Source organism: Maylandia zebra, linkage group LG20 (genome assembly GCF_041146795.1).
Source record: "Maylandia zebra isolate NMK-2024a linkage group LG20, Mzebra_GT3a, whole genome shotgun sequence".
NCBI classification, from domain to species: Eukaryota; Metazoa; Chordata; class Actinopteri; order Cichliformes; family Cichlidae; genus Maylandia; species Maylandia zebra.
The window spans coordinates 30,974,327-31,001,013 of record NC_135186.1 but is presented as its reverse complement, the minus strand read 5'-3'; the positions used below and the strand labels follow the sequence as shown (position 1 = coordinate 31,001,013).

Here is a 26,687-nt window from a genome sequence, read left to right as displayed (position 1 = left end):
TGATGCTTTTGGACTGACGCGAAAATGTTCTGCTTGTTTTACACATGCAGTACTAAGCTAACACATTAAAAATACAATCAAAAATAACCACAAGCTGTTAAGCTGTATACATTTACACTGACGAGGGTGGGTGATAAAAGTACACTGTAGACCGTCATGCTTTGGTTTCCTGTGCCTGTCTCTTTGAAACAGGAAACTACACTGTCTGAGCAAAAACCAGCATGTTACATACCCTCTGTAGTCAGAGAGAAGCAGCACAAACAGGAGGTTTCATCGCGTTTTTGGTCTGCATTTTCTGCATGTGGATATCAAACGGAGTCCATAAACGACTTGGTGAGCAATTTTATATATTAATGATAATATTCCACATATATACATAATTTTAGTAATTTATCTATCAAAAAAAGACTTTAGAAAATGTTTCACAAAACCTGCCAAGATTGTAAAAAAAATCTCTGTTCTCTTAAACTTTACAGCAGAAAAGTAAAAATTATTAAACATCTAAGAACACTTTGTCATCGTTTATTATTGAAGATGATTTACTTTATTGGTTTAATTTGTGGACGGTGACTTTCTGCCTTGTTATGCTTCACTTTTGTTAATTTCTTGAATAAGTTAAGTATAAAATCCTAAATTACTCTTTGTTTTAATAAACCAGATGAAAGCGTTTTCTGGAGCAACAACAACGTGTTAAAAGCAGAATCTACTTTAAATGTTTCTGATCAGTTTGTGTTTGCTGTTGTGTGGAACTGAAAGTGGAAAAACTCTGAATGGAAATGTGTGTGTGTTTGTGTTGCAGGAGACAAACTGTGATGCTTCATTTTTGAGAACCATCCTACGCTTCTTTTGATATGACCAAGAAAAATACCAACCTGCCATGATGAATGTGACAAACGATGACTGCAACATCCAAACGCAAGAGTACGAGTATCATCTATTCCCGGCCGTCTACATCCTCGCCTTGCTTGTGGGTTTGCCGGGTAACCTGGCAGCCCTTTTCGTCTTCACCTTTAAGATCACTCACCGCACGGCCTTCAGTATCTACATCAGCAACCTGGCGGTGGCGGACATCATCATCCTTTGCGTTCTTCCCTTTCGGATCCACTACCACATAAACAGGAACAACTGGCAGTTCGGGGACTTCACCTGCCGCCTCACAGGGACTCTCTACTACGCCAACATTTACATGAGTATCTGCTTCATGACATGTATCTGCGTGGACCGCTATATGGCCACGGTGCACCCGCACAATTACCTGAGGATGCGGAGCCCCTGGTGCGCTCTGATTGCGAGCGTGGTGCTCTGGTGCGCTGTCGGAGTGGCCATCCTGGTCTTCATACTCATGGGGCCTCTGAAAACCAACTCAGACAATTCTCAAAACCTCAGTTGTTTTGAAAATTTCGCCAAGATAGAATGGGACACTCGTCTGGGGCCATACAGCATACTGGGCCTCGTCTTTGGCTCCTTGGTGCCCACCATAATCATCCTAGTGTGTTACCCGCTGGCCGTGAGGCGCATTTCCCTGATCCGAACTAGAACAGCCCAAAAAGCTGTGAGGGTCATCTACACCATTCTAGTTATCATGCTGCTCTGCTTCCTGCCTAACCACATTGTGTACTTGCTGCACCTCCTTTACCGCTGGGAGATGATCCAAAACTGCTCCTTTGGCAGAGCCATCTACAACGCCCGGCGGATCACCATGGCGCTCATCACCCTCAACACATGTCTTGACCCTGTGCTCTACTATGTCACCACCAGCCACTGCCACTGGGAGCGATTAAAGATGACATGGCTGTGGGGAGCGGTGAGCCGGAGGAGGGGGGTTTATACCATCGCAGTGAACTGAGGACGGGGGCAACAACACACTTACTGTAAATACAGCTGTAAATAAATAAGACTCTATATAAGTGTCATTATCACTGGACATGTAACTGGAGGACTGCAAAGACTTTTCGATAAAAGTGTTTATTTGTGCATCAAAATAAAGGGATAAAACAGAATTCAAATGGTCTTTTTTTCCTCAAACTGAGTCAATAATACGAAAAAAGCCTCTGTGTGTTACATGTATAAAGGCAGCAGCTCTTTTGTTGAAGTTTACATGTAGACATTTCAGTTTCTCTGCACTTGCATGGAGATTTTAACTAAAAATGAGCTTCTTCTAGTGTGAATGTCCTTTGAGGCTAAAAGTTGCTTCAGCAGATTCCAGATGGAAGACCCTTTTTCAGCAGGGATGAGAGGAAGCTCCCCAGGTCCTCATCCTGACGAAAGATAAGAAAACAAACCAAACATTTTAGGGAAATAAGAAAGTCAGCATCATGTTTGTGCTTGGCACAAATTAGATTTAAGGAAGTAGCTCAGGGGTTTCCAAACTTTTAACCTCATCGGGGTTTTCCAGCCTCATATAGGGCCTGGCTATACATGAAAGTATGATTGGTCTGCGTACAGTTAAGCACAAATAGCCTGAAATACAGGGAATGCACATACTTCTATCAGGTAACACGATGCTTTGCAAATCAATAAATAAAAGCCCCAAATATTTGAAATAAAATTCTCATGATTTTCTTTTGAAGAAGGCCAAAACCTCGTTCACAGATGGAAACCTTACTTATAGGTCCTTAACATTAGAGAATAACACCTGCCACAGATTAAAAAAAAAGATGAAAATAGCAATTAAAAACATAAATTGTTTCTTACTCTGGTCCATCTTATTATGACTAACTCGTGCTAAGCTCCACTGATAAATTACAGTGAATTTGCTCTGTAGCTAATGATTCTTGTTTGTTAACAATTAATCTTCAATTATATTTTATAATAATTAGATTGTTAATTAGACCAAATGAAAAGAAAAATGCTCATCAAAATGTCCTAAACACCAGAGTTGTTCAGTTTTAATAGACATTACAGACTGAAAAGAAAACCATGACATTTGAGAAGCTGAAACAAAAACATGGTAAAACATATTATTTTACAAACTATTTAATATATTTACCATTCAAATGATCTAGTATATGTGTATTTATCCTTTAAACGTCTTAATTTTAGTCAACCTCTGAAGCACACCTCATTGGATTTCATTTCATGGATTAGTAACAACATTCCTACAATCAACTTCGAAAAGACCACATTTTAAAAAACACTCCAAAGGGAATCTAACCAATAATTACATTTTGGATCTTACATTAATACACTGTCGACACATCTTCCACTTGTTTTTTAGAGGGTGGTATCTTCATAGGAATTATTTGGCTTCAAACCTCCCCTGCACGGTTTGATACTTCATCTTTACTGTGTTTTCATAGAATGTGCAAATAAGTCAAATTAAACATAAAATAATATTAAAACAGTAATTTTATAATAATTTTACTGTTAGTCACTCAGGCTTTATTTATATAACACTTTTAAAATAAAATGCAATTTAGAGCACTTCACAAGCAACTGATTCATCGTCTATAACTAAGTAAGCGGAGGTTACCACTACAACTCACCCGGTTGAGTTGGTAACCCATTGTACTGAAGACTAGAACCCTTACTGCAGATACCTGGAATTGAGTCTACATGTCTTATGTGCCATTTCTCTTCCATTTGTCTACTTTTTTCTCCGGTTTTGTCCTGTCCTGTCAAAATGAAGGCTAAAATTCCCCAAATCTCCCCCTCCAAGACCTCCTGCACATGATCTTTTGCAATTCATAAATAACATTAATTGTTCAGCGCAAGTCTTATTACACCCATACTTTTCCTGTCATCAAAAGGATCCTTCAGCCTTCTTCCTTGAGGTTCTCTAAAGTTCTCAATTACACCTCAACTACTAATCAAAGAGATTCGATATGTTAAGTCATCAAAAACTGTAAAAATAAAAACTTTCTTAGTTGAACCTGTGCAACACCACTTGAAGTTGCAAGACATAAAAGATATAAGAAAGAGGCATAAAATGCACAGTAGAATATTTTGTTTTTTTTACCCGCTGCTCTTTGCACGGAACGCACAAAACCACAGAAACCTCTTTTCTTCTTTCCACTGTGACGGAGTTTAACAGGCTGGTTTCCCCACCTTCTACTTTCCCCTTATTCTCACTTTCAAAGCCCCTACTCTCATACTGTCCACCTACGCAACTGTTTTCACTCCCCCTGGCTGAACTGCTCACCATCAGGCCTGTGTAGGCACATCTTAACAGAAGAACTGTCATCTCCTGAGCACTGCGGTCCCAATTTTACTTGAGTCCATCACTGATAAGGATCTAGGACAGTAAACCATGATATTTACATTAACCTTTATCAATCTTCTTGCACTCATTGCGGTCACAATGGATCCCTTGTTTCACGTGCCAAAATAAATCACATCTTGCAAATACAGTTGGCCTCGTTCTTGATATGAGCTGTCGGACTGCACTGTAACTCTTTGAATATTTCTGCTGCATGCATTAGTGTGACCCAGCTTTAATTCACTTGTACACCTTTAAAAAAATATTTACAAAATTCACAGTTCACCAACTTGAAAAACTGGAAAAATCCAGATAAAGTTACTAGAATTTAAAATTCCTTAGGAGCTGTACAAGACTATTGGGGGGAAAAAAAGCAGGAAATAAATTATACCAGAAGCAAAGAAAACGTCCCTCACAGAGCTCAGTGACTTCAGATCAGGAAGATTAATGCCAGATTTAGACCAGATCCTTTAGGTGTGTTTTGGTGGTATTTCATAGCGAACCGTTAGCCTCCACAGCCCCACACATACAAACTAACACACACACACATGGTGTTCGACAACAACTAAATCCAACCTTGACTTGCTTCTAATTTTATCAGATGAAATCCAAACACACACTTTTAGTTCTACCACATCACATTTGTTGGAATAAACTTGTGTAAACTTCCCCGAGTGCAGTGAGTCACCAGTTCTATTTAACAGGAAGAGTTAAGTTTAATATCAAACACCTCCGAAACTACTGAGTCTTTAACACTTGCAAAGGTTAACATTTGAGACCAATCTCATCCTAAAACCCTGAGTGTGACATTTACGTGCTCACTCTTTGGACCAGAAGACATCGTGATTTAGAAATGACTTGTAAACACATTTGTTTTGCATCTCCCTTTCTTTTTCTAGCAGTCTTTCTACTTATTGTTTTATTTTAATTTATTTATTTTCTCTAAATGATTTTTATTTCTTTCAAAGAAAATAAATAAATAAAGCGAGTTTACATTAACGTTTAAGAGGAAACTGGAAACTCACAGGTTGAGGATGAAATTAATGTACAGTCATGATTCATTTAAGAAGAAGGTGCAAAAAGGCATGACCGGAAAAACTCTATTCAACTGCAGCATCAAGAACAGAAATATGACATTTATATTTGTTTTTTGTATTAATTTCAGTGAAGGTACTTTCCATGGCACGATACCCCACCAGAGGTGCAGAAAGGAAACCTTGTTGCCACTTTCCACTGCACTTTGTGACACTTACTTTTGCTTTTCTTTTGGATAGGGCGACTATATTACGTACTGAGCTACAGAAAGCTATCAGTCTAATCATCTTTAGCTGATTTTAGTCTGTGTTAGGTTTGTTTATTGGTAAATTACTACATGTTAATGGAAAAAAAGAAATTATAAACAAGGTTACAACTAAATATAATGTTACCCACAACGAGAATATTTACAGGTCAGAGCAGGTCATCCAAGCCTTTATGTCTTCAAGATCTGCTGTTGTTTAAAGTTTGGAGTTGGCTGAAGTAAAATTGTAAATATTTATTATGCTTGAGTTCTGCACATCTAATTCTGTAAGACAATAAGAAGACTGGAATTACCAAAACTTTACAACTACGTCTAATCCACAGAGCTGGAGGATGCTCAAGTTGTTTTTCAAATATCACACGCAACTTCTTTCATTTCCTTAAAATGTGTGTCAGTGCAGCGATGATTTTAGCCACCATTAAGACCACATTTATATTTGTTAACCTATAAAGAAATAGACCTTAACACTACAACTCTCGGGGACTGTCATTTTTACCCCATCCTGCAACTACAGGAGCAGCAAGAAGTTATTTCTTGAAGAAGTTGGTAATTTCTATCTATTTTTTGTAATTAGAAGTAATATATTTAAGACTATGTTTTAGGGGTTTTACTAATGATTTTGATTATTTCACTACAGACTGCAAAGTTACACTGACCAACCTTGTGTTGTTGATGGATTACCTCAGATGTTCCCCAGACTGAAGTCTGGTTCATTTTCAGCATCTTTTTCCTGCCATGTCATCTCTGCTCATCGGGAATCTCACATGAACTTTTATTGAGGGGAAAAAAATCCCCCAGCCTCACTATGCTAATGTGTTTATATATCCTAACCAAAGCTCTGTAGCTAGCCACCAGGTAGCACACCATTATATATTAGTGTCTTCATTTAAGTCCAAAGTGATACCAGAGCTGTGCGTTTTAGTTTTTTAGAAATCCCTCAGTCAGAACATTGCGTATCATCTCGCCTTGAGGCGACTTTTGTTGTGATTTGGCGCTATATAAATAAAATTGAATTGAATAGATTGAAACAATCGAGCTAACACCCTGCCAACTTCTAACTCTGTTACTTTGTAAATCCTCTTTTTCATGGATGCCTGGATGATAACTTTGTTGTAACACCTGGAAGAGCAGCCGCTCTGATCATTTTACTGAAGATTAAAGAATCTGGACCGTTTTTAACTCTCAGTGATGCCACAGTGTTTGTTTGAATCTGGGAACTGAAGAAGAGTTTGGACCCAGAAAGAGCTAATGACGTCAGACTTAAGAGGTGGATTAGCTAAGACAGCTGGATAAAGGAAAGATTTTTTAAGTAAAGGCTCAATTATAACCTGTTAATAAAGATCAAGCGATCATATATAATCTTCCGACATATTAAGTCAGTATAACTTTTTTAATTGCAATATGAGCCCCTATTTGGACCTCTTTAAAATGTTTAGTACCTCCTCTCAATTTTTAAGTCCAAAAAAAATGGCATAAAATCTCCTGTACACTATATACATTATATCTCATGTTACATGTCTATCTTCTGTTTTCCAGCATCCTGTTGTTCCTTCACAGAATTTCATTGGAAAATTATTTCATATCTCAAAACAGTGATTCAATAACTAGATGATTAGGGGAACTACCAGGCTTCGACTGCATAGGCAGTCCTCTAATGTATCTTTTTACCACCCCACTGTATGTCTATCAGTTCTCTATCTTGTTGCTGTTCAGAGCATTTAAAAGAATAAATAATAACGAAACGCTCCAAAAATAATGTCCATGTTTTCACCTGGTAACTCCAGGAAAGCAGCAGGACTTTGGTGTTGGAGTCTTCGGCAGAGGAGGAGACTTTGATGACGATAGACTCCACGATGACTGTGCCATCAGGGAGGTGCTGGATGGTGTAGCCTTTTAACACACTGAGGCAAAGAAAAGCAAAATGATCTAATTTGATAATTATACTGAGAGAAATCAAGCAGACTTTAGAACAAGCAGATAATAAGGCCGACACATTCGCATTAATCATTAGCTAGTGGCAGACTAGTGACCTCACTCTCACCTCTTAAGGTGCGTGTAGATTCTGTGGAGCGTGTCGGCGTCGCTGTGTGGATCCTGGAGCTGCACGTGGCAGGTGAACCGTAACTGATGCTCATTGAGGCCAAGCTCCTTCAGGGCCTGCTCTGATGATACCAGCTTCAGACTCTGTGTAGTGAAAGCCACAAGGGGGTAATTATCATTATACAGTAAATAATAACTGAGCAACTGCACGCCACAAATGAAAGGGATACAGCTGCCAGTTTATTAGGTACACAGATCTAAAGTTAAACCACACAACGTGATGCAACGTTACTGAAATATATCAAAGCAAGTTCTAAAATAACTAGACACAAAATTGAGTCCTCTTAAAGGTAGATCTTGATCTTCATGTATATTTTGGCGTTTCAAAAAAATTAGAATCTAAAAACATGTTATAAACCATGAAGCTTACGTTTTCCTTCATGATGAGCGTTCCGTGCATGGTGCGAGGTTTTTTGGGATCAGGCAGCGGCCCTACAGCACAGCAAATAAGATACATCATTGTATAAACTGCTACTTGTGGTCAAAATGAACAAAACAGTGAACAACAATACAAGTCCTGCAACAAAGGCTGTCAGTAGGGTGAAGTTCAAGAAAAGTGAGCAAACCTATATTAACCTCTTTGAACTAGAGAGGTGGTCTGCTGAGGAAGTTTCATAGGTTAGTGAGGTAAACTGAGGGTAAAGGGTGTCACAAAGGTAGTTTTAACATAGATCACCATGGTAACTTATGCTGAACATGTAGACTGGTCTGGAGAAGGTTCAGCGTTTCAGTTAGAAGCTGTCTGGAAGCGCCACATGAATTCACAAGTTTAATGATTTCCTGCCAGCATTCTGCCTCTTCATTATTCTTTTATTTGAGGTTCCAGGGCTGACTTTTTCTACTTTATGTTTTTTATTGTCCGTCACCCATTCCTCTGACACATGTCTGACAGATGCAGGCGGAGCTCAATCTGTCAATTCTGTGTAGAATTAGAGCAAAACGGTGCATCAAAGGCCCCTTTTCCATGTGATCTTTTGTGCAGAAAGCCTGGGTTAACACAAAAGGTTGCTAGCCAGTGTTGCAACTGGGGTTTCAGGTATCATCAAGCCAGCAAACACAAAGAAAGCCTGGTTACGTTGAACTTGATTTATAGTACACCTCTCTGGAGGCCAGGCACTATTGCTTATAAAACCAGTGCCATTTTGAAAGGTTTACCAAGGAGGGTGCTTTCACTGAAGAGGCACCTTCTATAACTAGAATGAATGTGGCATTTGTTTGACTTCCTTTATAGTGAATCAAATTGTGTTAAATTGTAGTTTAATGTAAAGAATGTTTATAGCATTTAATGTATTTATTTATTTTTACTGATGAAGTAAAATTGTTAATATTTGCTTCAGTTGAGCAGTAACCTCACTCTGTATTCGTGGTAAGATGAGTTATCTTAATAGAAAATCCTCCCGAGTGTCCACAGAGCTAACTGTGGACACTCGGGAGGATTTTCTATTTTTGTATTAGGTTGTTCATTTTGGCCTCACAGTTTGAAGTGGTTACTCACAACACTTGGGGATATTTTTATTCCAGGTGGACATTAGAAAGAACAGCCCAAGGCTTATGGGGCAAATAATTCAACATCTAATTGGAATTAGATGTTGAATCTTTTAATATGACAAGTTGTTTTCAAATCTCATGAGCTACAACAAACAGATTGGCCACCATTAATCCCACATTTCACATTTTAGAAAATGAGTACAATGACCATCTGTTTCTTTTTTAATATGTACAGACATACTTTTAGTTTTTGTGCATTTATATATTTTACTCTTGCAGAAGTACTCATATTTTTTTTAATGAATGACCATTTATGACCGTAAGTCTTTTACCTCGTTATCACGGTATACTTCTGATCAGGAACTGAAGATTTACACTTACTAACTCCAAAAGAGAAAATGCACTAAAGTCTAAAATACCAGGAACTGGGACAAAATTCAGCAGTTCTTGGAAATCTTAAAAACTAGGTGACAGTTATACAGTCATAAAGCTGCTGCTGTTGTAATGTCCCCACTTACTTAAATGACATTTGCCATTACCACAGCTAATGTGGGTCACAATTCTGAATGGAGGTGGCACAAAAGGTGAACAACTGTCTTCTGCCAACCAATCTCAGGACAAATAAAGCTAAATCTGAAGTGAAACTAAGTAGGCACATTGCACCTAAACCATTATTACCACAGAAAACAAGTTACCTCCAAGAGCCATCTCCCTCTTCAGTAGGTTTAGTGAGATATCAACGGGAACGCTAGGGTTTGTGGTCACAGTCGTTGTCTCTCCATTAGCGGGCATGTAACAGTCGATACCTGTCATTAAAAGAAGGGAAGCATTAAATGTGAGCATGTTTAACTGATTTTAAGCTTTACTGATGAGCGGACGGTCTGCACTCACTGAACTCCTGCTCGATCTTCCCCTTTAGGAACTCCATTTTTACCGCCTCTCCGTGCACGAGCAGCATGTTGCGAGGCTCTGCCATGCGAATGAGCTGCATGATTCCTTTGGCGTCTGCATGTGCACTGAACGACATGTACTCAACCTGCAGCTTCACATCCAACTGTAAGAATCACAGAGAGATTTAGAGGCAATGTAGAGCGTTGGCTATGCTGATCAGAGACCTTACAGGATATTAAAGAAGACATTATTGCCTTCAGGTGGTGCAACTAAGCTTAGTTTAAAAAGTAGGGCTAGTTTCACAAAAATATTTAAAAGAGGTCTAACCCAACAGAACAATCTTTCTAATGCAACTTAGTTTCTTAGGCTAATCTAACTTAGCTTACTCAAAAGCAATAAAGAATGGCTCATTTAACCTAAAAAAGACACATTTTACTTCCATGCTAACTTTAGGAATGGTAATAATGAGTGACATTTATCTATAAGCAACAGTCAATAACAAAACAATAAAAACAAAACTTTTGTGGAAAATGTTATAGGTGTATCGTCCTTGTAACAGTGGAATTCTTCTAAATGATTGACAGTTTCTGCAAAGATAAACAGATAATCAGTAAGATACTGCCACCTCGGCAATCATTTTTTTCACCTTTAAAAAATAAAATCTTATTTATGACTATGCAGTTTTCTGTAATGGATGAATTTAGGTATCTATCTGAAGTCTGACTATTTTGTTAAACTAAACTATAGTCAGTCAAGGTCTGCTGTTGTAAAACCAGATACATGACACATTACCAAAAAACTTATTGATAATAACCATAACAATTAAAAACTAAAAATATATCACATTATTGTTGTTTTTTGGTATCGTTTTCTAAAGGTCGAACGTTACTCTCATACTAGAGTAAATTATTTTCCAAGAAAAGCGAGAAAACACACATTATTTAAAAAAATTGCCATTAAAGAACAAAAAAAACCCCCCCAAAAACAAAACCCCGTCATTAACAGGAAATATTTTGTCCCCTAATAACTGTGTAATGATGTGACAGGGCTCATATGTAACACAGCAGGCTTCATCAGTCTATTAAAGTGATGGTGATCTGTTACTCAGGTCAAGGTCACTTAAAAGTTTATGTGGTTTAAACCTTAGAGCTCAGTACATATACTATGCACATGATAGTGCTGTGCCATATAATATTCTCTGCAATAATACCAGTATAAACCTTTATGGGATATAAAAGTGTCATATTGTTACGCGTTTACATTATCTGAGAAAATCTCACAGATGTCTGACATCTGTATCAGCCCCGTGTCCACTTCCAAGGACAATTTAGTAAAAAGGGAGCTACTTCAGCGATCTTTAACAAAGCACAGGGGTTTGTGGAATACGTAAGGAAAGTCTTCCTGCCAAAAGCGAAAACAACAAACTTCTTTCACCCAAATAAACGTTATCGTTATAAAAGCTACCGTGGATTTTATGAAGGAACACGAGGAAGAGATGCTAGCAGGTGGTGATGAACAGCACCGAAGTAAACAAATGACTCAGCCAAGCAAGAACAAACAGTGGATGGAAATTACTGATGCGGTTACATGGAGCCTCGATCCAAAAAAACATCGACCCAAGTTACGACACCCAGGGTAAAAATTAATTTTCAATTTCAGTTTTATTATGTTGCCATGTTACACTTTTCCACTGAAAACACTACTACTGCTTTGTGCTTTCATTTGACTTACGGTGTGTCTGTCTATATACTGCTGCACCACTCTATAATGCTGCTGCTGGCACCTTGTGGCAATATCTTCACACTTTGAATCAGGTAGTCTATCATCAGTGACAGGCGCTAAATGGAAAAGGAGGATGGAAAATGCCCTTCATTTTTTATTTATTTAAATACTGCCACCTGCAAGCTGCACTCAAACAAATGTTTTTCTCTTTGAAAGTGGTATTGCATATTTCCTTCAAATATTGCGATACACTTTTGAGGCTATATCGCCCAACCCTAAGATACGGCACAGACAAACATGAGTGTGGCCCAGTAAAACTGTCTTTTCATGCTACTGTTGAAGGTTTTGTGAGAAAAACAACTGAAATGAAAGACAGACGTGCAGACAACAGCATTAGCCACTACACTCACATGTAGTGCGAAGTGGTCAGAAAATATAATTGTGTGCATGCTTGAAAGGGACCATAACAAGCTTCAGATGTTTTTTTCCCCCAACATACATACATATATATATATATATATTTATCAATAGGCCAGAAAGAACAGGTACATGTAGAAGCCTTTTTGTGTAAGGTAAAACTGACCAATTGCCTTAAATATATGCAGACTAGCGGTGGTTATGTTTACAGCTACTGGCCAGAGGCCCATTTTGAGCCTTTAGTGGTTCTGTTAGACAGAGACAAGATAGCAAGTCCGGTTTTTAATCTTTAAGCTAAACTAACATCTTCCCAGCTGTAAATGACTATTTAAGTGGTAATACTTGCTCATCTAAACTCTCCTCAATATAATGGAACATTTGGAATCACTCATTTTAAGATCTTTGCTACAACCGAGTTCACAGAAAAATGAGACTGGATGGAACGACTGAGGAGGATGTGAATAAACGATGTGACTTTATCTGCTCACCCCCTAATTTTTTTTTCCATCTTGAGAATATAAAGTAAGTCTTACCGTTGCTCTGCCTTCCATCTCCAGTTTCCTTTGCCCATTTAGGATTTTGTGACCGATTGTTCCCTGTACACAGTAGCCAGGCATGATAACCTAAAAAAAAACAACACAAAAGCACACCTTTTAGGTTTTAAGTGTTACAGATTTCAAAAACGCTGTCCACTTCCTTACAATACTCACCATGTTCTTCTCATTGCCAGCCCATTTCTTGAATATCTGCAAAGACTGACCTGCATGCAACATACCCGGTGTTGCAAACACCACCTGAAAGTGTCCACATTATTTTACTTCACTGCACTTTGACCTCTTCAGTGAGAAACTTCGCATACTTTTGATGTACAATGGGACTCACCATAGGACCGGGATTATCGGCGTAGGAGCGATCAAAAGCCTTGATGTGCTTAAATTCAAACATGTTTCTCTGTACAAAGGTTTTTCGAATCTTCTGATTGGTCCACGTTATGAAAAGCTTGTAGTAATGATTGGCTTTCTCTGTCAGTCCAGTGGAGAAGTAGATTGGGGCCTTCAGGTTCATTCTCTCCCTGTGTGGTGAGAGGGGGCAATTAGAGCGTCTGTCCAAAGAGCCAGTGAAGAAGTTAATGTGCCACATTTATTCTATCAAGCTTAATAAATTAAATACAGCTACTTTAGGGAGCTGTCCAGACAAATATCAGCCCTTTTTGTATTGTAATCATGTGCAATTACTCTACACTGAAAGGACTTTTTATTTAATTGGAATGTCAACAATTATGTGCTAGAAAAATTGCCTTTATCTGATATCATTCAGCCAGAGAACAGACCGCGATTATCTTCACGCATCACTGTCTTTGCTCTCTTCTTTCTAGCTTTCACAGAGACTTCCTCCCTTTTTAATAGAACCCATACAGCAAACAGAGATAAAAGGCACACTTGCTAATGCTTCTGAAGAGTCTTTTAAAACAGATCTGTACCAAAATGTTTCCAGCAGGATGCAGAGTTCTTGTGCTCGACCAAGGGCGAAAACTGGAATAAGAACCTGGAAGGTTGGGAAGAAAAAAAAGATCTTAGAAAATATATAATACTAAGATGAAGAAAACCCGACTACTCGCAAAAAATGCAATATTCAATAAACTTTAACCGTTACCTTTCCTCCTCTTTCTATGCTTTCATGAACTTTCTTCAGAAAGTCCCGCTCTCTGCACCTCTTTGAGTCACGGATGGTGGTGGCGTATGTAGACTCAGAGATGAGGATGTCTGGGCGACACTTATCGATCCACGCGGCACTGTGAATTTACAACACCAGCATTATGAAACTGTCACAGTCAAAAGCTTGGAAAAACCTAAGAATTAAAAGATGTTTTAATTATAATTTTCTATTTTTTAATTAGGGAATAAAACTAAAGACATCAAAACAAATAAATGAACAAATGTGGATTTATACAGTCGGCGCTAGAGGTTTAAACAAAGTGTGTATTTAATGTATGTGTAGAAAAAGTTAAGGCAATGGACTTAAAAATTCTCTCTAATGGCCAGCTATACAACCCAGACATTCAATGTCCAGGAAAACTTTCTTTTCTTGTTACTGCTGAATGTCTTGTAAGCTAACCAACTGAAACAAAAAGCGAGACATGCAGACAACAACATCACCCACTCATCTATGCTATTATCTTGTGGTCAGATTATGTAATCATATGCATGTCTAATAGTGACGTTGGTGCTTTCCTCCCTTATATATGTAGTTATTAGGCCACAAAGATACATGCACAGTTGTTTTTTAGGTGAAGGTAACAGACATTTGAATCATTTTGAGCTTTTTTGTACTGCTGCTTATGCTAAACTAAGACCTTCCTGGCTCCAGGTTGATATTTAAGTAGTACTGATTTGGTCATTTAAACATCCTTGAAGACAGTGGAAAGTCTGGAGCTACATCTTTCATAATCTATGCAACCCAATCCTAAAGATTACATTGCTTTATACCCCTTTTGACTACAGCGGGGCTTACACTTTACAAAATAAACAAGCTGTACTCAGTAAGACTTTAAGCTAACATAGAAAGGTCATAGATCAAGTGAGCAGTAAGTATGTGTGACTGCAATACATTGGTACAGATATATGCCCTTTAGTGCTGAGTAACAGACTAAAATAGTAAACTTTCGTTGACCAAAACTGAAGCATAAACATCTTGGACAGTCTGTCCCAAACAGGAAGCCATAATATTTCAAGTTCAATCAAAATGCCGTGGCAGCCGTGCCATTTTTAAATATGTCACCAACAGTGTCCCTCACTCGCCTGTAACTAAAATCTGACATTGGGACCCATTCGACCGAAGTCATGATTCTGACTCAGCTAATGCCTATTTCTTGTATTTCTTAGTCCAGGCAGTACTTCTCTTCTAATTAGTCTCCCTCAGTAGTATATACACAGCGTCCTCCCTGCAGCTTATGTGGAGATCTGTCGCTGACTGAACTTTGGGAAGCATTGATGTGCCTTCTGATCTGAGCTGCTATTAATTGGTGAAGTCTGAGCCCCTAATGAACATTTTCTGCAGCAGAGGTGACTCTTAAGTCTGTCTCTCCTAAGGCAGTCCTCACAAGAAACCGTTTCATCTGGGTGTTTGATGTTTAAAAGTTGTTTATATTTTCTGGTCTCACTCACCTTCATGTCTTAAATACTTAAAAGTGACTTTCTGTTCACTTTACTTGTTTGATTAAGGGTTGCTTTTAATACCTGCAGCGGTCAAATAGGGCTATTTACCCACTCACCCCTCTGTTGGGGATCCCTTTCCATGAATGACTGCATCAATGCAGCATACTGTGCAAGTGATCAGCTTGTGGCACTTAAGCTCATCTGCATGAATAAGGTATTTCTCAGCTTCCTTTCTCAAGTCATGTAAGTTGGCTGGCCAATCAAGGACAGTAATGTCATGATTAGCAAACCTTTTAGTAGTAGTTTTGGCACTGTGGTCAGTTGCTAAGTCCTGCTGCAAAAGGAAATCTGCTTCTAATAATACATTTACCCTTTAAATAAGCTCAGTGAGATCCCAGCTTTGATTTTTTTTTTAACACTGTTTAGAACAAACAGACCGGCCTCTATTGAATATTGAAATTTATTACTGAAAACCTCCCCATATAGTTGAATAGTTTAGTACAACTAACACGTTCTTTAATAGTTTTTATGTTTTCAGTTGCTGTGTTGACCCCTAAAAGGGTGTAGTCAAAAGAAGAAAAGGATTCAAGCTTAAAAAAGAAACAGAATTAATAAAATAAAGCCATGGGATTCCAAAATTACAGCTTATTTTTCAACTTCTGATCATTTTTTTGATCCAGAAGTTATTTTATTTCGCATCGCTTGTGAAAAAAGCAATTTAACGGATGTACAAGCCATTAATGGAGGGTCAACCTCAACACGCAAATTGTCAGAAGAATAAAATTACTGAATGAAAGCAAGAAAGAAATACTGCATCTTAGGCTTTTCCGCAGATCAGAGTTAAGATTTTAGGAACGACTCAAAGTAAGGTTTTAAGAAATTCAAAATGGGCACTGGCAGTCTTAAATTTGTAAATGTATGATCTATTTTTTAAAGAGTTAAATAACTAAAAGAAAAACCTCAAACAAGTAGGTTCACTTACCCTAAATGCCTGTCCGGTGTCATGTTATAGTCACCCTAAAATAAAAAGAAATTATTCTCAGATTGCACTTGATAAATTCACCTACTGTGACAGAGTGCACACTTGTTTACACTCACAGTGTAGACCACAGACTCTGATCCCACTTTGATGTGAACCATAGCAGCTCCCAGGACATGGCCTGCATAGTACGCCTTGATCTCCAGCTCATCATCCACCTGCCACCAGCACAAAACAGCTTGAATTGCCATCAAAAGAGAAGAAGCAGCTGGCGCAGAAGCAACTATTAGACATGTGTGCGTGTGTGGTCAAAAATGATGTCAGCACTGCACCTGGACAGTCTGGTGCAGGTTCAAAGGAATCACTTTCTTCATGCAGTCCTTGATCATCTGCGAAGTGAAGAAGTTGGTTTCTCCCTTTTTGTCAACGGTGATCTTCCGGAAATCTTCCAGTAAAATGGGGCAAATGGCTTTGGTGGGATGGGTCATGTAGATGGGTCCATCATAGCCCACCATCTCACTCATGTAGGGCAGAGCACCACAGTGGTCCAAGTGGAAATGGCTGAAAAACGTAGAAAGGTGTACTATGTTCCACACATGGTTGAGATTATTTAAAAAAAGGTGCAATATGAAGAACATAACAAATAAGACAACAAACCTGATGATCAAACAGTCCAAGAAATCTGTCAGACGCCCGTTCTGTGTTATATAAGAAAAGTCTGGGAAACGTCTCTGCAATGATAAAACAATCTGTTATAGGACTGTTACTGAATGGAAATCATCTTCTTTCAAAGGTAGAAAACAGTGCATTTAAAAAGGAGAGTCTCTTTCTTAGAAGGACTGTTTCATAATAGCTGTGTTTAAAATGCATTCCAAGTCAGAATGTACAGAAATACCAGCAGTTTGCACAGAGAAGCCCAGCCCACCTCTGCCAGCTTGGTCATACCTTTACTGCCAATGTAAGCGTTGAATAACAGAGTCCCACGTCACCCAGTGTCTGGGTATTGTGAACTGTCATTTAGTGCGCAGACACAAACGATATTCACTGTGCGTTCCCTGACTCAAAGCTGCAAGGAAGCAACCCTCTCATCCATTGGGGAAAACCTCAACGTACAGGTAGGGAACACAAGCTGTCTGCTCTCACCTACTGTAGGGCAACTCAAGAGGTTCCATTGCCTGAGCTACTCGCTGAGGTGAGTCCAACTATATCAAGTTTGAATCTCTCATCCTCACACACCAACTCAGGCTCCTTCTCCACCCAAAAAGTGATGTTCCATATACCACAAGCTAGTTTTGGAAACCAGGGATCGTCAGACCTCAGACCACCGTCTGATCCACCAACCCCCTATGGCCCCTCTTTGTCCTTTTATTGCAAAAAATTTGATGGTAAGGACTAAAGACAGTCCAAGACAGTAACAACTGTGTTATACTGCTAACACATCATCGGTTCTTCGAAAACATCCCGCTGACAGCAGGCTAACACAAAAATACGAAGAACCCAAAGTTATGTTCAAGCTGAGTGAATGCAGACGCAGGCCCAGCAGGTAGAGCCTGATTTTCAACATGTAACGAAAGCATTGATGAGCAGTCAGACTCTTCTCTCTATCTTCTTAAGTAGAATCACTGTGGTGACCCCCTTTAAGCCTCTTTGGGCTGATTTTCAATTTTACTTTGTGTTATTGTTGATTTTAAATAAGAAATATCATTAGTGTCCTCATTAGGATAGGTGTTTGTGTCAGTGTGTGGGACTAATCCTAATGAAAATCTTAACTTCTTCAGACCTGCCTCCTGTCTTTTTGTCAGCAGATCTCACTACAGTCTTGTAAACCTTCCCAGTGTAAAACAGCCTAGTTGGTGTTAACTTTTGCTGTCATATTTGAAACACTTCTGTTTCACTTTAGAGTCTTTTATTTTGCCAAAGTCTCATGTAGGGTTTTGATTTGGGATTCTTGTCAGTATGCTATGTGCAGGGTGCTTATAACTACCAATAAGATAAAGGAAACCAATAAGGGTAAAAAAAAAAGAAAAAAGCTTTTGCTATAACAAATGCATTATGTCACTCACATCATCGTTGTAGCCCATGTGCATCCCACAGTCCAGCATTATGTTTTTGCCTCCGATGGAGACGAGGATGCAGCTCCTGCCCACATCCTGTCCAGCACCTTGGAAAGGCAGGACAGAAGATAAAAGTTCAGAATTACACTCCTTTAGTAATGGTAGTAAACACACAAGTGCGCAGCGGTAGGATTTAAAGGCTAAGTAGCATCACCAAATACAAACAAATCCCGAAGTGGTTTCTTTTCATAGCAAGGCAAATACTTATATAGATCTTAAAAGTTTTCCAGCTCATGTACAATATGAATGTTGACGGAACTGAGGCGCTAGCTAGCTAGCATCTGTACTCACCGAGTGGCGTTACTTTTATTTCAGGCATGCTTTCTCATTGGGCAGCCTTTTTTTTTATATACACAGGTAAATGACACCAAGGTTACCTAAACGTCCAGGCTCTGTCAGCTGAAAATAACTTCTGAATTATATAGGAAAGTTTATTGTGTGTAGCTTTAAAATATGCAGCTAATATTATGCACTGACTTTATTTTTTAGCAGCGTTGGGCTAACACGCAAGACTTCCGGCCAGTGCTTTCACAATAAAACCCCCTTGCTACGAAAGCCTGCAGAAAACACAGGTGGAAAGGTTTTGAAGACTATTTCCATATCTCATTTTGATAATCTATACTTCCTTTCAAGCAAACCTTGAAAACAAATTCAACTATCTATATTCCTTCAAAAATACTATGTCTTCCACTTTTAATTATACTGAACTGATAGATGTGTGAATAGATTTTCAGCATAAGGAATATGACACCTCTAAAAATGATTAACCAAGAAAAAGTGGCATCACGTAGTCTGGATAGCACTAAGAATGAAAGGGGAGGTTTACAACATGCTAATAAGACCTGCTATGGTTTGGAAACTGAAACGGGGTCACAGGATAACTGGCCACAGTGATATTTAAAGTCCTCTCATCCTGCCTTGCCTCTTCTTACTCTTTGCTTACTTATTATGCTTCACTGCCTACACACCAGCTACCATTTCATGTGACATTTCAGGTAGCAATTCACCCGTCTGGAGCTCTTTTTGACCTAATTTCAGCACTGCCTACAGAGATTTCAGGTGCATTCATTTATAAAAGTTCATTTCTGGCATACAAAGGCTATGCTGTTTGTCACTTTTTATTTTTCACACATCAGTGACGTTTATGCAACAAAACTATTTGTTTAAGTGCGGCGGGATCATGGTTTGGGTTATAATAACTTCTTTCAACAAGTCTAATAAGCAATCAAGGTACAAATTTCCCTTGCTTTTATTTTGAAGATAAAGTCGCCAATTTAGAGCCTGCGCAGTAGAACCGGATAAGAACAGACAGGATCTGTCGCTTCACGGTGTCGAGAAAAAGAAATGCGTAATTTTCCTTTCAATTTTAACTTTTCTTGTAGGTGACGAGTTCACTTCTTGATCGTTTACCACAGGGCTTACATTTTTACACAGTTCCGGTTTGTTTGTAGCCCCGAAATACATTTTTTCATTCATTTTTTACGTGCCTGTTTGTGTCATTTGCACTTCCTGGTAGAAACCATGGCAGGCTCAGAAGACCAGAAGTTCTCCCTCCAGGAGGTCCTAGACACTTTTAAGTTGTGTCTGTCGGAAAATAAAGAAGTCTATCTAGAACAGTACGTCGCTGGATGGCGTGGGCTTGTAAAGTAAGTGGTTTGGTGGTCCAAATATTCTCTGTGTGTTCTTACATCAGTGTAGAAGTAAAGTAAGGCGAGCAGATCACAGCAAGGTAAATGTAGGACAGAGAGCGTTTACTATAAGCTAAGATCAAGTCTTGAGATTTATATCTGATCCAGCTGACTCTTCATCTATTTAAAAAAAAAAAAAAAAAAAAAAAAAAAGATTAACTTTCGTATGTTTAATGAATAAAAAAGTGTCACCTTCATGCCATGAAAACTTTCCAGGTTACAGACCCTCAAAGAACATAGGGATAGGCTAAAATTTTCTGTTTAATTAATTATTTTATGAGTCCTTGCAGCTTCATAATTACAGGAGATATCCACAGATTTGAAAAACACATTAAAGCTCTGTTCAAAAACAAATAAATTGTATAACCTGAAATCAAACCCCCCTTTTGTTCAATTCTGTTTTCTGATTCCAACTTTGTGCCTCAGTATCATGTCTCCTTTCCCTCAGCCCTAACTGCTTGCACCAGATGGCTGCCCCTGACTGAGCCTGGTTCTCCCTTTTAACAGGTTTCTTCCTCTTACAAGGAAATGTTCTTTCCCACTGCTGCCAAAATGCTTGTTCATAGGGGGTTGTCTGATTGTTGGGGTTTCTCTGTATTATTGTAGGATTACTGTACCTTATAGTTTTAGGCACTTTAAGGTGATTTTTTTTTTGTGATTTAAATAAATAAAATTGGATTGTATTGAAAGTTATATTGTAGTTTCAATTGCAAAACTACAACAGTCAAATGTCTGTGAAACAAGGGTCATCACAGGCTGAGATAGGTGGCTGATCAAAACAGGTTATAGCATATGAAAGGGTCTACTTTACCTACAGACTGATTCCAGAATCATATTCCTGGTAATAGTGTGCCTTCTTGGCTAGGGCTAGGTCTCTGTGGAAAAAGAGATTTTATTCTCAGTGGACTTTCTGGTTTTAAAAAAAAAAAAAAAAATCAATAAAATGTGATGACAGAAGCAGGCCGACAAGTATTTGCAAAGCTGGTAATGCTAGCATGAGTGTTCCCCTTTAAAAGCTCCATGTTTTTCTTATATAAGAGCAATTAAAAGATCCAATAGAAAAAAGAAACAAATACCAGAGCTGTATAGTGAGAGTTTTGACGGAGAGTATAGTTTGGACTCTTTTCAATTAGGAAAAAATGAAAGTAAAGGAATCAAAGGCAACACAATAGCATTACGAAACAGGCTGAGGCACAATAACTGCATCTTGATAATATTTTAGAAATGACTGGAATTTGTAATTATAATTGAAATTCAAATTGCAGCGGCTTTCATAAATGTTGCATTTTTATTGTAAAAAGTATGAAATATTTTTGCAGCAGGAACAGCATAAAAGGGAAAGAGTTGAGCTTCAGCTCTGGTCTGTGAGTGAATTCTTGGAATTTCTCATGTGAACTGAACCGATTATAATTTGCAGGCATTTAGAATTTACTGCCGTAATAGTAGACCAAAAGGACACCCAGGTGTTAACTGAGTGTGTTTTTACTCCTTGTAATAGGTTTCTGAACAGCTTGGGAAGTGTCTTTGGCTTCATTTCTAAGGATGCTGTCAGCAAGATCCAGATCCTTGTGAATTATATGAATGGTGAGAACGCTTCTCACTATGCTACTGTGCAGTCGATGGTAAAATACGAACTGGACAATAATCTCGTGGATGTGAACAAGAAAGGAAGCCACCCAGAGTCTGGCTGTCGTACTCTGCTGAGGCTCCACCGCGCTCTGAGATGGCTGGAGCTCTTCCTGGATCGCCTGCGCACCAGCACAGAAGACAGTAAAACATCTGCCCTGTGTGCAGAGGCCTACAACGAGTCCCTCGCCCAGCACCATCCGTGGATGATCCGTAAGGCTGCGGGCATGGCCTTCCTCGTGCTTCCTGGCCGCCAAACCTTTTTCGAAGTAATGAATGTTGGCCCACCTGAGCAGGTTGTGGCCAAGCTGGGGGAGGCCCTACCTCTCATCTCTGAGGTGTACCAGATCACAGAGGACCTATATGCTCAACATAACATGCTTGATTTACCTTAGAAGCAAGAAGTGCTAATATCTGACACGTCATACTTTATATAATTAAATATTTGTAACTTGTCCTTGGTGAAAGGCTGCTGAACAAGATGCTTCTGCTGCTTGGTGAAGGATTGTCATAATTAGCTGTAATATCACTAAGATTAATTTTGAAACTACTGTATACATGTTTTAACATAAAATTCTGTACATTTTCCTCCAAGTAATGGACCTTTGAATGTATTTTTATTAACTCATCTTTTGCTTTTAAATCAACAGTTCCCAGTCTAGGGTCAGCAATCATTTACAGTATATTAATTAATATTAATATATTGTTTGTAGTTAACTCAGATTTTGAAGATTTTACATTTTTAGACAGAAATATATAATTTAAAAAGCTGCACCTTTTAAACTTTTGACCATCCACCCATCAATCTTTCTGAGTAAATGAGCCCAGCCATCTCTCAGAGGAAGGTTAAACATGTAGGATAAGATCCTGTTGGTTTAATTCTTATAATATTTAACAGAATAAAATCCTTCTTCTAAAATAACCAATCTTAAATAATAAAAATCAGTTTATTATTTCTTTTTAAATCCTTAAGGACTTTTTGACTTGGTTTTTAATTTAGTTTAAAATTGCAATTAGATCTTTATACGGTATTTGAAAAAGAAACTGATCCTGAATTTACCTTAAATCCCTTCATTAGTTAGAATTTTTTTTTTTTTTTAAGTAAAGCTGCTGGAGAAACACTCTTAGACAATAAATTAATAAAAGTTAAAATCTAAAAGAGTTTTTAGACAGAATTTAAATTTTCAATTCTCTCCCAACAGTCAAGATTTAGAAAACAACACGGCAAAATAACTACTTCTATTAAAGCGTAAATGACAATACTGATACAAAGAACTACAAACAATACAAAACAATGTCTTTTTCTTCAATTCTAAAAGGCTTTTCATACAGTTTACAATACCACCTTAATAAATGGACTACACAACACTGCTTTACCTGGGAATGCTGTAAGTTGATTTTTAAGTTACTTGTAAGCACACATTGTGTCGCTTCGTCTGGTCTGCCCTCCCTTGTCTCCTATTATTCAAGGAGTTCCCCAGGGCTCCATATTAGGACCACTATATATAACTTTTCCATTAATTTCCGTTAATTTATTAAATGCTGCGTTCTGTTTTTATTCAGTCATCTATTGTTATAAATTATTTACTGTTATCATTTACTGTTTAACTCCTTCAGTAGTACAGACCCTGGAATTTCTGCACTCATTCTTTGATGTTCTCATTTGATCTCATTGTGACTGTTCTAACCTCAGTAACACTTTTTACTTTGATTTAAAAAAGAAAATCTGAATTAATGAAATAAAAGGAAATATTGATCTGCTTGAAGTTTTCGGATGGAGGATGTTCAAATTACAGTGGTCATGTTTGGGAATAGCTGCTCTGGATTGTTTTGTTTTTTTTTTTTAAATTAATTTAAAAATATGAAGGGAACTACAGTGGGTCCCTGAAGTCTTGGGCTCCCGTTTAAAGCTGCTGTTTTTGCAACAACATTTATTCAAAGGAAATAAACCAAGTTTGCATTTTGGATTTGAGATTTCAGCATTAAGAAGTAATGAAGAAACAATGAAATGACAAATTAATTAGAAGTGAACAAATGTTTGGCTCTCAGATATGAAAACAGGCTGAAGAGATTTAATATCTTAAGAGGATTAACAGAAAAGTTATTTACTGGCATGATGATGATATTTTGTAATGCTTAAAAGACCAAACATTTAATTGGGGAAACATGACACAAAGTAATAATGAATAATAGTGAGGTATACCAATTATGAAAATTGTATGGAATAAAGTAAACTGTTACGTCAGTTTTTCAGCTGCCATGCAGTATTTAATCCAGTGTTAAAATGTTGAACCTTCTGTTGCTGGTAATCATTATTAATGACCTTTCTATTTAGATATATTACAAAATATTCCATAAATATGGGATGATGATATATTACAAATGCAAATGGACAAACATACTTAATTGGGAAACAGCATGTTGTAAATCATTGATTAAAAAGGTTTAACTCTGTACATTGTTGTTTTCCATAAATTCATATCACTTCAGTGTTTTACTACACATCTGATTTAGGTTTTTTCTTGTTAAATGAAGATTTGTATTTTTGTTTGTATTTTTGTATTTTTGTTACATGCAAATGTTTATTTATGTCCACATGAACAAATGTTTTGCATTATGAATTGATTTATGATTAATGTACAAATATTATGATAGAATATAGCATTGTATTTGGAACAAGCATGTTCTGTATTCTGTGTTATTATTCACTCAAACATGTAATAAACATTGCAGGTGAAAAAAGACAGATGTTCCCGTTTGGCCGTGAAGGATGTACTTAAGGTTTCTTATTTTGTGAATTAAACTTTGTCATGTGATTTTTTTTTGATTTTAGAAAATAAGTCATTGTAAGTGCAGCCATCTCACTGTCCTTAAACAGCATCTTGAAGGTGACAGAAATGAACACATATCATTACTATGAGACTAAATACACTCACCGGCCACTTTGTTGGGTACACCTGTTCATCTACACATTAATGCAAATGTTTACTCAACCAATCACATGGCAGCAACTAAATGCATTTATGCATATAGACAAGATGATCAGCTATAATTCAATCTGAGCATCAGAATGGGGATGAAAGGTGATTTAAGTGACTTTGAATATGACATGATTGTTGGTGCCATATGGGTTGATTTGAGTATTACAGAAACTGCTGATCTGCTGGGATTTTCCCACACCACAGAGAATGGTCTGGAAAAGAGAAAATTGATTGATGATTAAGGCTAAGGATATTTTTCCTACATTATTTTATTTTAGGTAGTTTTGCGAGAACACATTATTGTTTCAGTTAGTTTTGGTTTTGATTATAGTGAACACTTTTTCAAACCTAATTTTAGCTTTTAGCTCACTAAACAATAAAATAAGCTTGCCACCTTCTGTTTGCATTAATGTATGAAGCTGCAGTTGCATGTTTCCAACAGCAGGGGACTCCCACTCTCCAACCACAGGTTGTCAAGGCAACCAGAGTGTCATGGCAACGTTGCTGACGCTTGAGAAAGGACTTAATACCCAAACTGGGAAGTAAAGCGCACAAACGCTAATTTAACTTGTTGACCGGCTACGGAAGCGTACATTTATACGTTTAACCAGTGCGATAGTTTTTAAAAGCTGTGCTCATAGCCTTTAGAACAATATAAACTTTCTTTACTCTTTTTTTGTAAAGCACTTACGCCGAAACACAGCTGGAAATCTTCAAAGCAGCGGATCTTCGATGCATCTAACAAGGCCAAAATCCTCTAAGGGGCGAAGCAGACCTGCTGTAGACAGCTCACTGTATCCAGGGGAGGCGAACAGCATCCACAGGGAGCCGGGGTCTCCTGAGTTCCGCAGGCCGGACAGAAACCTTCGCTCCCGGTCTCAGCCCGTCATGTTGCAAGCTAACCACCTGAGCCAAGAGGAAGTTTTGCACATGCTGCAGCGTACTCCTGCTGCTCCGCCACAGTCCTTAAACAAGTACAAAGTCCTTCCGTCAATAGAGAAGAGAAGGCAGTCAGAGGTGAGCCTGCACAAAGACGTGTACAACCTTAACCTAGCAAAGGATGGTGATGATGTGACCAAGGTCTGCAGCCCCAGTGATTCAACGGCAGAAGCTGGCAGTGGCAGTTTGCTTCTTGCTGTAAGAGCTCCATGCGGAAGGAGGTTTCAGCAGCCCTTTGACCCCACACACACTCTGCTAACAGTGAAAGCCAGTGCAGAGGCCAGGTTTGGAACCAGGTATGAAGATGCTTGCATTGAGACCATGGAGGTGCCACGCAGGACCTTTAGAGACCTGCGTATGACTCTGGCACAGTGTGCCATTCCTAACAGATCCGTGCTGTGCATCTCTCAGAAAACTGACACTATGGGGGGACAGGAGTAATATGTGTTCTTTGAGGTCTGTAACTGTGCATTTTGTAGCTTCACTTGGATATCTGAACTTCACTGTGCAAAGTTTAAAAGGCTTCTTTCGCACCAATCTGTAGCCTCTAAGATTTTTAATGCCAAACTTCGTCCAATATGCACCTTACTCAAGTAAAATTAAACTTCTCGTGCTCAGGATCTGTGTAGCAGAAGAGATGTTTTTCTGCATTGTGTTCATGAACCTGCACGGAGTTGTGATTCTTCAGAGTACTTTGAGATTATATACATTTCAGGATGTATAAATAAATGTTTCATAACTCTGGAAGCTCAATGAGCAAATGGGGTTATATATTTGGAAAATAAAATATTCACAACGACGTTGATTCTCAAAAATGATTTAGGTGGTCTTTACGCATGTAAAAGCTCAGTTTTGCAATCTACATTTAATAAATTTTAGTATAGCTCCTTTCAATTTGTTTTCCCAAAGTGTTCATTAAAACTAACTTATCATAATCAAGTTTTATTATTAAATGGAGGAAAGTAATCTTTTGAATCATTTGATTAAATTTAAATTAATAAAATGTATCCTTTTTCCAGGCAGTTCATGGCATGGGCAAGCAAGTATAACATCTTCCAAAAAAATAAGTTTAATGACAAAGTAAAATGG

At 38.1% G+C, this 26,687-nt stretch overlaps 4 protein-coding genes across 6 annotated transcripts; 3 read left to right on the top strand and 1 right to left on the bottom strand.

Annotated features, from left to right (window-relative positions):
- The first annotated feature begins 250 nt into the window (after window positions 1-250).
- LOC101469114 (lysophosphatidic acid receptor 6) lies at window positions 251-1,992 on the top strand. The gene is made up of 2 exons (XM_004560360.4): window positions 251-333; window positions 800-1,992. Exon 2 carries the CDS (start codon window positions 878-880, stop codon window positions 1,844-1,846), a length of 969 nt encoding a protein of 322 aa, XP_004560417.1. The 5' UTR covers window positions 251-333; window positions 800-877; the 3' UTR covers window positions 1,847-1,992.
- ints11 (integrator complex subunit 11) lies at window positions 1,950-25,369 on the bottom strand. Of its 2 annotated transcripts, none has more exons than XM_076878080.1 (17): window positions 25,351-25,369; window positions 18,314-18,411; window positions 16,908-16,981; window positions 16,583-16,811; window positions 16,370-16,468; window positions 16,254-16,288; window positions 13,770-13,908; window positions 13,597-13,661; window positions 12,999-13,188; window positions 12,827-12,910; window positions 12,650-12,739; window positions 9,978-10,140; window positions 9,782-9,892; window positions 7,969-8,030; window positions 7,540-7,682; window positions 7,270-7,399; window positions 1,950-2,258 (listed from the first exon to the last, which is right to left on the bottom strand). In XM_076878080.1, exons 2-17 carry the CDS (start codon window positions 18,350-18,352, stop codon window positions 2,193-2,195), a joined length of 1,719 nt encoding a protein of 572 aa, XP_076734195.1. In that variant the 5' UTR covers window positions 18,353-18,411; window positions 25,351-25,369; the 3' UTR covers window positions 1,950-2,192. The 2 variants fall into 2 exon arrangements, with proteins under 2 accessions (XP_076734195.1, XP_004560418.1); XM_004560361.2 differs by lacking the exon at window positions 25,351-25,369 and adding an exon at window positions 18,656-18,883.
- On the top strand, window positions 19,648-24,422 carry cptp (ceramide-1-phosphate transfer protein). 2 transcript variants are annotated; one of them, XM_004560362.3, is made up of 3 exons: window positions 19,648-19,712; window positions 19,881-20,010; window positions 21,551-24,422. In XM_004560362.3, the coding sequence occupies exons 1-3, from the start codon at window positions 19,709-19,711 to the stop codon at window positions 22,071-22,073; spliced, it is 657 nt and encodes a 218-aa protein (XP_004560419.1). In that variant the 5' UTR covers window positions 19,648-19,708; the 3' UTR covers window positions 22,074-24,422. The 2 variants fall into 2 exon arrangements, with proteins under 2 accessions (XP_004560419.1, XP_004560420.1); XM_004560363.4 differs by having other exon boundaries at window positions 19,652-19,742.
- ubxn10 (UBX domain protein 10) lies at window positions 25,142-26,398 on the top strand. The gene has a single exon (XM_004560364.2). The coding sequence runs from the start codon at window positions 25,392-25,394 to the stop codon at window positions 26,037-26,039; it is 648 nt and encodes a 215-aa protein (XP_004560421.1). The 5' UTR covers window positions 25,142-25,391; the 3' UTR covers window positions 26,040-26,398.
- Window positions 26,399-26,687: the final 289 nt, after the last annotated feature.

Coding starts and splice junctions, on each gene's coding strand:
- cptp (XM_004560362.3), top strand. Junction 20,011..21,550: donor GGATGGCGTGGGCTTGTAAA/GTAAGTGGTTTG, acceptor TCCTTGTAATAG/GTTTCTGAACAGCTTGGGAA.
- LOC101469114 (XM_004560360.4), top strand. CDS start 878: ATGATGAATGTGACAAACGATGACTGCAACATCCAAACGCAAGAGTAC.
- ints11 (XM_004560361.2), bottom strand. CDS start 18,683: ATGCCTGAAATAAAAGTAACGCCACTCG. Junction 18,412..18,655: donor AATAAAAGTAACGCCACTCG/GTGAGTACAGAT, acceptor TGCCTTTCCAAG/GTGCTGGACAGGATGTGGGC. Junction 7,400..7,539: donor ATCTACACGCACCTTAAGAG/GTGAGAGTGAGG, acceptor TCTTTGCCTCAG/TGTGTTAAAAGGCTACACCA.
- ubxn10 (XM_004560364.2), top strand. CDS start 25,392: ATGCATCTAACAAGGCCAAAATCCTCTAAGGGGCGAAGCAGACCTGCT.